The sequence below is a fragment of the Micropterus salmoides genome, unplaced genomic scaffold, assembly GCF_014851395.1.
Source record: "Micropterus salmoides isolate LMB-PRFRI ecotype aquatic unplaced genomic scaffold, ASM1485139v1 Ms_hic_scaffold_20, whole genome shotgun sequence".
Taxonomy (NCBI): domain Eukaryota; kingdom Metazoa; phylum Chordata; class Actinopteri; order Centrarchiformes; family Centrarchidae; genus Micropterus; species Micropterus salmoides.
In genome coordinates, this window is record NW_024041151.1 from 10878304 (window position 1) to 10889633 (window position 11330).

Consider the following 11330-nt stretch of genomic DNA (forward strand, 5'->3'; position numbering starts at 1 on the left):
TGTGTGTGTGTGTGTGTGCGCGCACGCTCCATATGTAACACAGTCTGTTTATCTACCCCTGCCTCTTTGAGGTTGCTGATGGGGCTCTCCCTCGAGGGTCATGGTTCGGTTGCTGTGTGGTCCTTTTGTTCATCCACCCACCCATGCGTGCTTTTGTTTTGACAGAGTGAATTAGTTGTTTTGTTGTGTGTTTTTTAGCCGAGGCATTAGACGTGGTGTTATTAATGTGTGCTTTGTGTGGTCATGAGTATGTGCAGTTATTTGTTGTGGTCCTGTGCAGCCAAGTTTTTGCGTGTTGCGCTGAAGCATTTCTCCACATGACAGGTAATCATTTGACCCTTTCCTCCTTTTCAGTTTGACTCAGAGTTGCAGTGAGTGATTTGTGTGTCTGGAGCAGTTGATCCAAATACCATAAGCGACTGTCGGCCTCTTTGGTTGGACACTTTAAATAAGAAAATAGCTCTTTGTTGGTGTAACTGGAACGTTTGAACCATCATCAGGTTCTTGTTAATATATTAGCTTGTGGTTAATGAATGCTATACTCACCCTATAGTGGACCTGGCTATTTTTCAGTATTTTGGGTTTGGGGGGGTGTGACCCATGATGACCCATGATGACCCCTTGGTGTGCGAGGCACCCTAAGATACAATGTGGATCTCCCTCAGGATATCTCGCCTGTGGAATGCAGCACCAGATGGACCTGATGGAAAACACATTCCTCCTGTTTCTCCTCTTCCTTCCTCTTCGTCTTTTCATCCTCCGGCGTCAGTCTCTCTCCGCGTCCTCTCTGCTTTCTCCTATCTGTGTAGTCTCCCCATTCACCGCCACCCCCCAAAATGCGCACACAGAGACACTCTTCCACATCTCCCATTTTTCTGTTTCTGTGGAATGTTTGCATTCCTCAACTCATTGGGGCATGGTTTTTGGGAGGATGTCATGGTAGAGGCAAGGCATGCCAGGAAAGCTGCTTTGCGTATGTTGACTGGAAAGAGAGACAAATATTCAGTAGTTCATTGTGGAAATGTCTCTCCGCCTGTGTGTGTGTGTGTGTTGCTGCTCTTAGTATAGAGTTTCCCAACTTCATCAGTATTTTGTAAGACCACTACTACAAACAAAAAGGGCCAGAATGAGCGTGTCTGTGCTTGAACACGTGCATGCATTTGTGTGTCAGCCGAGTGTTTGCAGTGCTAATCAGTGATCGTTCTGTGCACCGCTAAATGCTGGTATGCTGAAACAGGGCTGATATGTGCTAACGTGTTAAAACAGGTTACCACTACCTCCCTGCAGGCAGGCATCTCCTCAGCTGGACACACATATTACGCATGCACATTAAGACACACATACATACTCAAGAGTTGATGCTAGCTTTTATATGTATTTCACTGTTCAACATTTCTGTCTTGTCGTCTTCCATGGTGTCTCACTGGAGATGTTTCAGATACTCCTGGTTCCCGTGTTTTATTTTTTTGGGGCGTGTGTGTGCAGTGCATTTCATGTTCAGGCACATCACTGTCATAGTCCGGGCTTAATAGTGGTGTTGGAGAATGAGGTGAACACCTTTTTTTCCTCCCCTCTGCTTCCTGTTGTTCAGCTTCTTTTTCTATCTGCTCTGTCTTCACCTCTCTGACCCCTTAGTCTTGTCTTTTTATTTTATTTCTTTTTTCTTCCCTGCTTTCGTTCTTTCCACCAATCGCAGAGCTTGGACCAGGTTGCCTTGACCAATGCCACCATTCTGGATGGTAGCGGGGGCGGGCCCAACGGTTCCCTGGCTGGCTCAATGGGCTCTGTGGCTGTCTGTCTTCCTTCTGAGTCTTCTCTCACTGACTCTCTCCACACCTCAGCGGTGAGCTTACAAAGGATCGATGTTGGAAGCACATGCAGGATACTTATATGAACCAGCTCTCTGAGACAAAAATATGTGATACTGGACCCCTTCCCTTGGCAGATTGGTGCGAGATTGCAGAGTTTGCTGTTCATTACTGTTGCTCAGATGATAATATAGTGACTCATTCACTTAGTGGCATCTTGTTGTCATTATCACTGCCCACAAACCGTCTGCTGTCTGATTATTGGTCTTAAAAGAATCCCAGTAGAGCATGTTGCACTGCATGTTCTTTTTGCCAGTAAATGCTATTACCTTTACAAATGATGCACTCCAGTGCCACCTGGTGGTCATGGTGATACTGAGCTGGAAAACACACTGCTCCCTGTACAGTACCAAACCTCGGCTAGCCACTATCTCTTCACCCTAGCCCACGTATTCACACTTGACGCCTGTTAGCAAACGCTCTGTGCCCCTCTCCGCTCCTTTACGTCTTGGTTTGTGTCCCTCCTCTTTTCCCGTAGAGCGAGTGCGCAAATGACGAGGGCGGGGAGGGTGAGTACGTCAACTTGTACTCGTCCAGCCAGGCCAATGGGGAGCTGCCTCTCTCCCTCAGAGTAAGTAGCTGACCGCCACGAGTGAAAGGTCAATTCCATTTTCACGTCCCATCACTTCAGGATATGAATCAGTTTGAAATGCAGTGGGTGGGTTTGAAGAAAGGAGGCCTGTTTGACTGGCAGATATCACTCTCACCAGTCATCTGTCGCAGTGAGCATCTCTTATTGATTCATCTCTTGGACTGATGGCGCTGAAATGGAATGTGAATGTAGCCAAACCTGTCTGAGCATGACTTCAGGTTCACGGGTTTGCCTGCAAGGGACTAATATTCTGTGGTTGGTGTCTGTGGAAAAGATGTCCATCTGTATGTTGTTCTGACTGCCTGGCTGGTGATCCCTGTCTCTCTGGCTGCGCTTCATCTGTAACGAGCATTTAACCTTGTTCCAATCTAACACCCGACATGTGGCTGCTCCAAAAGGGATTCTCAATGGTTCACCGGTTTTCAATTTTCCATTAACATTCCCCGTAACCGCTTATATGCACGTGTGTGTGGTTGTGTTTTGTATTCCCTTGGGCAAGCGTGTGCGTTCGAGGTGTATTTTAGGTATGTTTGGGTTGTGGTGTGTGTAAACAAGAGTGAGAGTGAGAGCAGAGAGAGACGATGTATGCATGTGCGATTGTGTTTGTAGTTTTACATTTGGTGCAGTTGCAGTGTGAATGAGTCCTTTCTGTTTTGGGTTTCTTCTGTTGTTGTTGTTTTTTTTTCTATCCATACTGAAGAAAGGCTTTTAAACCTAATTCAAGTCAACATTAATAGGGATAACATCCTTTTGTAAACCTAGTGACGTAGATGTTTTACAAAGCATCCATCCTTCCCTCCACCAAAGGTGTTGCATGCACTGGTGGCTCATACGACTCCATCGATAGCCAGCCTTCTGTCAATGCATGGAACCATTCATCAATGATGTTCCATGTAACCCACAGTACCGACGTTGATTATTGCTTTTTCCTCGACTAATTAGGAAACAATCACAGCTGACGATGTACTTCAGGACCCCACCCCCCAGATGACATCCACCAACAGCAAAGAGGCTTTGGACAATGAAAGGTAAGAGTCGTAATATCAACATCCTATAAGTGATATATGTTGTGTCCCATTTACATACTACATACTGTGTACAGTACATATATGCATACATATAATGTCTTTACTTTTTTTTTTTTAAGTTAGTTTATTTATTTTAGCATAAATATTGTTACTATACTTTCCCAGTATGAGCACACTACATACTGGAAACCTGTGTAGAATTATTATGTAGTAGTGCTACAACTACCAATTATTTTATTGATTGATCTGCCGATGATTTTCAGTTCATTGATTCATCAAAAAGTTAAATTAAATCCTCACGTTTTGCTTGACAAATGACTGAAACGTTTCAGCAGTAGCATGCAGTATGGCTTTGGAACACAGCTGTAGTCACTGGTGTCTCAGAGTGTTTCTGTGCTGATGACAGTCGTGTGTGTGTGTGTGTGTGTGTGTGTGTGTGTGTGTGTGTGTGTGTGTTTTAGGAGGCAGAAGTCAACAGAGTCGGCCGGGAGCGATGAGGAAGACGTGGACGAGCTCTCCCTCATAGACCACAAGGAGATTATGAACAGGATAACACTAAAACAAGAAGTAAGAGAAAAAAACTATTGCTGATGCTGTGTGCTGTTTTTAGGAATCTGCTGTGACAGAACTGTGCAGCTCCAGCATACAAAGCACATTTTATCCTGTTAGTCCAGCGCAGGCTAAAGGTCACTGTGAGTCACTCTGATGTGAAATCAGATCCTGAGATGCACCTCTGATAGCCATTGGTGCCCTCTGGAGTTTAGTCTCTGAAATTGCAGCGCTGATATTGACAAACCGCGCTCCTCCTACGCCTCCTCCTCCTTTGTCCTGTTGGTGCAGTCTGATAGACAGATGTGTGAAAATACTGCTCACTACTCTGCAAGGTTAGGGGCAATGTGACAGAAATTATTTACAGAAGGAGATAGGAGATCAGAAATCAAATGAGGAAAGATTCATAGCTTGTGATGACATTTAGGGCTGTTACAGAAGACATATTGCAGGTGGTGGGTGGTGCTTTTATCATACACAAGTCTGACTTTCTTCGTCATCAGAGGAGCTGGTGCAGGACAGGGAGAGGTGGGGGCCATTCAGAGGGGTGGAAGCAAAAAGAAAAAAAACAGGCAGAAGAAGGAAAGGTGCAGGCTACATTGGGCTAGACTGCATCAGTCCACATAAACTCTGAACACTCTTCTTTCTCTCTCCTGCTTTCCATCTCATCCACCTCTTTCCATCTTTCCCTCTGTTGTCCATTTTCTATAATTCTTTGCGCCTCACTTGCTCTCCTTAATTTTTCCCAGAACGATGATGGGCCAGACGTTCGTGCTGGATCAGGAGATATTCTATTAGTCCATGCTACAGAAACAGACCGCAAAGGTATTGTACAGAACACATTAAGACTCGTACTCGGCTTCGTATATTTGTTGTGTGCAGTAGTGTGTTACTTGGCTTCGGGGTCACCGGAACAGCTTTGTTTTGCTAGTGTTACAGACCTGCAATCATTTTATATTCAAAGACAGATTTATTTGTATTAAAGTAAATTGTGATTCCGTGTTATTAGTTTTCAAATCTCCTCATCTGAGTAGCATTTTAAATAGCCCTCAGTCTCTCTTTGGTTCAGTAATTTGCGATGTGTCAGTCTGGGTATATAGGCTTTGCGTTTGATGATGTGTTATCGGCTTCAGTTACTTAATTGGGAGCTCTGGCTGCACTTCAACTGAAATATGCTTCTTTTTTCCTCTGCTTTTGCTTGACAGATCTTGTTTTGTACTGTGAAGCCTTTCTGACTACATATAGGACTTTTATAACCCCAGAGGACCTCATTAAGAAGCTACACTACAGATATCCTTTTCAAATCACTCAACATGTCACTCTGTGCTTAATCGCTGTTTTGTTGGCAGAAGGCTGTTTTTTTTGACAACTGATTATTTTTCATAATCCTTATTTATCAAGGAGTACTTCTTTAACTTGTTTGCTCTTTTAGTTACAAGCATTCATAGATTGAGACCAGTGCAACCCTAATCCTCACCCGATTGAGGCCTTTCATGATTGTGCGTCTTACTTAATGTATGTAAAGTAACATGACCTTTTCCCTCCAAGATTTTCCCTCATATGATCTTAAAAGCTGGCTGTCCAATAGCAAACATCCGCGAGTAATGTTTTGTCACTGTTTTTAGCCGTGCTAGTGGCAGAGCTAACTAAGTTGGTGAACACATTAGTTTAATTAATCGGTAACTATTTGGATAATCGATTAATTGGTTTGGGTCACTTTGTTAAGAAACATTATTTGATTCCATTTTCTGACATTTGACTAAACGATTTATCGCGAAAATAATCGACAGCCTAATCAACAATGAAAATAGTTGTTGCATTGATTGCAATTAATAATGTTATTACTGAAACATGTTTGATTATGATTATTTACCTACGTTTGCATACAATAAAAGAGAACTTGAAACCCCAGTTTTTGTGCCATGACAGTGTTCTCTAAATTGAAGGATATTTTATATCCTAAAATAAGTACTTTTACAATTACTCATTTAGCTAACGCTTTTATCCAAAGTGACTTACAAATGGGATTTATGTCAGAGGTCTCACGCCTCTGGAGCAACTTGGGGTCAAGTGTCTTGCTCAGGAACACATTGGTGGATGTGTTGCAGTGGAAATCAAAACCAGGTCTCCCAAACCAAAGGCATGTGTGTTATCCACTGCTCCATCACCACCACACACACACCCTGTACAAGTACATTGGTTGGGGTAAAAGGTAAATAATCAGAATTGATTTGTAGAACCACAAAAACTTTTAAAAGTGCAAAACTTCACACATCTTGTCTCATCACTTGATGGAACATCACAAACATACGTTTGTAAACTATTAGTTATATATGAAGTATTTTGGAATCCACATAGTCCTTGACCACAAAGCACATACACCAGGTTCTGCCACAGTCCGGACACTTTCAAGAAGCGAGTCAGCAAGAACACATTCTTTGTGCTGGTTCGTGTGGTGGATGAGCTGTGGTGAGTACGACTCAATATGTTTATCCTTAATCTGGGGAAGACCTTTCAGAGTGTGTAGTGCACCACCTTTTCAAGTTGATGTGGACTATGGAGAGAGAAATTTGTCTGTCAGTGAATTAATGAATAAAAGCATGCGTACATTTAGAAGCGTGGATATTGATAGTGCTTTAAATAGGACTGTGTATGCCATTATTTTGGTTTGCACTAAGCTTTTATTTTGAAACACTTAATAATAATCTTAAGGTCTATAAAAAGAATTCAAATCAAACTCTTGACTCTATTAAATTTCTAAACAACGGATCATGTTAAACTCATTAATATTGATTTGATGCTGGGATATAACAATAAAGCTAATTTGTCAAGTCATATTACCCTACTAACAATGAATTGCAGCCTCCTGTATTGTTTATTTTAACTACTCAACTCAATCATCCTAAGAGCTTAATTTATTGTTCTGCTGACAGTTATAATCAGAAAATATGTCCCTTATTCTGCAAGAGCATCCCATCATCAACAACCACTTGAATTGCTTCCTTCCTTCGGCTCCAAAGTTTTTAATCATTTAATCATTTCCTCCTCCTGTTCTTGTGTCCTCCAGTTTGGTGGAGCTGACGGAGGACATCTTGAAACAGCTAATGGACCTGGTGTTCACATTGGTGTGCAATGGCGAGCTCAGCCTTGCCCGTGTGCTCCGCAAAAACATCCTGGATAAGGTGGAGCAGAAGAAGCTGCTGCGCTACACAAACTCTCTCAAGCCGCTTGCTGCCCGAGGCGTCTCTGCAAGGTACTCCAAGGGTCAACTTTTTCTGAGACCGGTATGAGATGTGTTGATAGTAAGTGTAGTGCTGTGAGCGTTGAGGATACCAGCCAGTTTTGGTTTGGCCACCATAAACCACAAGACTACACAGGATTACTTAAATTGATTGTCATTGCCAGATAAGGCTCTTAGAATGGCTCCCCTCAAATAGTATAATATGTTAATATTATAATGATATTGTTTCCACTGAATCCAAAATTGAAACATGCAGCACAATTCTTATCTAGTACACCATGCTTTATTCCCTGAACATTTTTAGCTTTCTGCCTTCATCAGGGTGGTGTCCGAGGTGGTTTGATCAGTTATGTGACTTTGCAGTTTTACAAACCATTACCGTCAACATTTACTTTTTACAAAAAACTCAATTAACTCTTAGTGGATACAGTAATTTAGAGAGAGAAATATAAATTACCATAAATACAAAACATACATATTCTTTTCTAAATACAGTCTTTAATCTTAACCCAACAGTGGCCCCTTTACTCTGTGAGGTTTTAGGCTGTCTGAAAGGTGAAAGTCAAGAGAGAAATGTGGTAAAATCTTTGACCGTCAATCCAAAACAGCGGCCCTAGATCACACTGACGCAAGTCAACAGAGAGGCAGACTTGGAGCTTTGGCAACCAATGCCTGCAACACAGTGTCAGAAATGTAGGACCAAATTCTCAGAATGTTACTGCTTCTGCAACCTACGTCTGCAAACCAACCAATCAGGAAAGGACATGAAATGACGCGGAATACACCGGCCAGCGGGACATTCTGTAAGCACAATGTTTAAATAAAGTTTAAAGAACAAAAAAACATGCACACAAACCGAAATGATGGAGGGAAAACAAAAGAAGTTTTGTAATAAGAAGAAAACCTGCATGAGCAGCACAGATGGATGACACAAGCCGATGACTCAGCTCTCCATACTTTTTTCTGTTTACCTCATATGATTCACCACGCTTTCATCTGACATGCAGCAAACTGATATCATACATTCTGACACAGACTGCGACCAAGACTTTTTTAGAATTGTACAGTGTGACCTGTAATAAATTTTCACACAGTCTGAAGGCACATTTTAACCTCCTTTTTTCACACAGAATTCTCAAATCTCATCCACCTCATTAATATGTTTGTATAACTACCGGTAGTTTATTTAAACAAACTGTTTAAATTAGTATTCCAAAATAAAATAAAATTTAATCTCTTAGGTTCATTTGCCTTTTACAACACAGCCAGACTATCTTTAAGCTGCACCAAAAGGAACTACCATGATAGACTGGAAAGAGTCGTTTTTATCCCTGTCAGGCCTGTGGCTGCAGCCCATCTGGAATGTAAAATGTTAAAGTTGGATACATCACCTAATAGTTTGTGTCCTAACAGGCCTGGAACTCTCCATGACTTCCGTAGTCACGAGATCGCCGATCAGCTCACTCTTCTTGATGCTGAGCTCTTCTATAAAATTGAGGTACAGTGTCTTTATTTTGTTGACATTGATTTGTGTTTTGACGTTGATCCTCCACGGAGTCAACCCCAAATTTTACTCCTTTTCCTGTTTTCCTTCAGATTCCCGAGGTGCTGCTTTGGGCCAAGGAGCAGAATGAGGAGAAGAGTCCGAACCTGACTCAGTTTACAGAGCACTTTAACAACATGAGCTATTGGTAACTTCATGACCTCACACCTCGCCGTCTGTCATTGGTTTTCCCAGCTTCTCTCTTATACTTTCTTGCCCTCACAAATGTTGACGGCATACTGTTTTTTTGTTTTACCCTCTAGGGTGCGCTCTTTGATAATCCAGCAAGAGAAAGCCCAAGACAGAGAGAAGTTGCTTCTCAAGTTCATCAAGATAATGAAGGTTAGTCACCTTAGACTTAAATATCCTGTTTGTCATGTAATATCCTTTTTGTTTAACCCTATACCATTTATACAAATTTATTTTTACAGCACTTAAGAAAGTTGAATAATTTCAACTCCTACCTGGCAATACTGTCCGCCCTGGACTCTGCCCCCATCAGGAGATTGGAGTGGCAGAAACAGACCTCAGAGGTGAGAGGATTGTGTGTGTGTGTGTGTGTGGAGGGGAGAAATGTCAAGTCCAAAGATGGTGTAGTCGTCAAGACCTCTGTCTCCTGATTATGTTTATCACTTTTCTCTCATATCACTCGTCCTCCTTATTCTTCTCTCAGGGATTGGAAGAATATTGCACGCTGATTGACAGCTCCTCCTCCTTCAGAGCATACAGAGCTGCTCTGGCTGAAGTGGAGCCTCCATGCATCCCGTACCTGTAAGTGAATTAATGTTTACACACATGCTTAAACTCATACATTTTCTCTTAGCTGAGAGCCACGACTTGACATGCCTCCTCCTTTTTCTAGGGGTCTCATTCTGCAGGACCTGACCTTCGTCCACCTGGGGAACCCTGACCTCATTGATGGGAAAGTCAACTTCTCCAAACGCTGGCAGCAGTTTAACATCCTGGACAGCATGCGGCGCTTCCAGCAAGTGTAAGTACACTAGGATGAAGTGACAGGATGAAAAGATCCTAAAAGATCGTAATCTTGATATATTATTAGAACTTTGTAAACATCAATCCCAGTAATAAAGGTCATCATTTGTTTGCCACTTGCAAGAAATACAACGGATGCCTACTTTGTTTTTCATTACGTTTTAATATCATAAAACATTGCTGTCATCTCCACCCAGGCTATTTGCTCTCTCGCAAATGAATCACTGCATTAATCAAACCTCAACCTCTTCTCATGCCAGGCATTATGAGCTGAAGCGCAACGAAGACATCGTCTGCTTCTTCAACGACTTCAGCGACCACCTGGCAGAGGAGGCCCTGTGGGAGCTGTCACTGAAGATCAAGCCCAGGAACATTACCAGGCGCAAGACGGACCGCGAAGAGAAGACCTAGGGCCCGTGGGCGTCCAAAACTGACCTCCAACTGTGCTTCACGACACTAACTCCACTTTACTACAGACTGAGAGAAAGACGAATGGAAGCTATCCGCTGGAGCCAATGGGAGACTCATTGTGGGGAATGCAGAACAAACTACAGACAACTGAAGCGTGGCCGAGGTTTACAAAGAGTGTGTGCTGCTCTGGGAGATTATTATTGGGATTACTGTGGCTCTGGCGTTTAGACGGGGAGAGATTCAGTGACTGGTGAGACGGGAGGTAGCCTGGTGCCAAGGAGGAGTGAAGAATCACACAGAGCGGACAGGGAGACACTACAGAAATAACCAAAGTCTGCTCCCTGGGCTCTCTGTTTTAGAGTGAAGCTGTTGCGTGTGCGTGAGATTGAGCTGAATGGTCCATTACTCTCCGAGTTGCTCCTTCCTCTTCCTTTTATGTATGTGCCATTTGCTGGTCATCTTCCGCAACCCTCTCCTTGACTCACGAGTCCCCTTCAAACAGCAGAACTTCGAGAGCTGCCTGCCCTGAACTGTGACATAAACATGCAGGCGGCAGACCTGAAAATCTGCTGGGAGACGCGAGGGGATTTGAACTTGAAGAGAGGATGACCTTTAGAGACTGAGTTTGTTTTGAAACATTTTGTGTAAGAATCATGTATGGTTATGAAATGTATTATATACAGTGCTCCTTTTGTTCTTAAAAAGGATGTTTATGCTTATGAGAAGAGCTTAGCTTCTCCCGAAGTGCCATACATATGTGCACTAAAAAAAGCAAAGCAAAAACACAAAAAGATAAATTACTAAAGATGCTGTGATCTATGTATGTCATACCGAATCATTGTGTGCAGTGTTCAGGTGTAGAGAACCATCAGGCAATCACAATTGTCCCCGTCATGTCAGCGTGTGAAAGAGTGTTTGTTTGTGTGTGACTGAAGTTCTCAGTGACTTGTGTGTTTGTCATTTCAAAAATGTGCTGTAGTAAATCATTTTGATTCCTTTTTGGGATAATGGTCAAAACCAACACATCACACTGTGCTATCAAACTCCAATAAAACGAACAGCTCTGTTTCTATACACACCGTGTTGGTCAGAATCCTCATTTAAA

At 42.6% G+C, this 11330-nt stretch overlaps 1 protein-coding gene across 1 annotated transcript in view; it reads left to right on the top strand.

Moving 5' to 3' along the window:
- The window catches only part of rapgef1b (Rap guanine nucleotide exchange factor (GEF) 1b), a 45420-nt gene extending 34121 nt beyond the window's left edge, over window positions 1-11299 (top strand). The window contains 15 exon segments of the mRNA XM_038733163.1: window positions 1697-1843; window positions 2347-2439; window positions 3403-3488; window positions 3950-4055; window positions 4787-4862; window positions 5243-5327; window positions 6414-6506; window positions 7105-7290; window positions 8692-8776; window positions 8875-8969; window positions 9085-9163; window positions 9253-9354; window positions 9495-9592; window positions 9684-9812; window positions 10075-11299. Of these exon segments, the coding sequence (XP_038589091.1) occupies window positions 1697-1843; window positions 2347-2439; window positions 3403-3488; window positions 3950-4055; window positions 4787-4862; window positions 5243-5327; window positions 6414-6506; window positions 7105-7290; window positions 8692-8776; window positions 8875-8969; window positions 9085-9163; window positions 9253-9354; window positions 9495-9592; window positions 9684-9812; window positions 10075-10225 (1611 nt within the window). The 3' untranslated portion in view covers window positions 10226-11299.
- The last annotated feature ends 31 nt before the right edge of the window (window positions 11300-11330 follow it).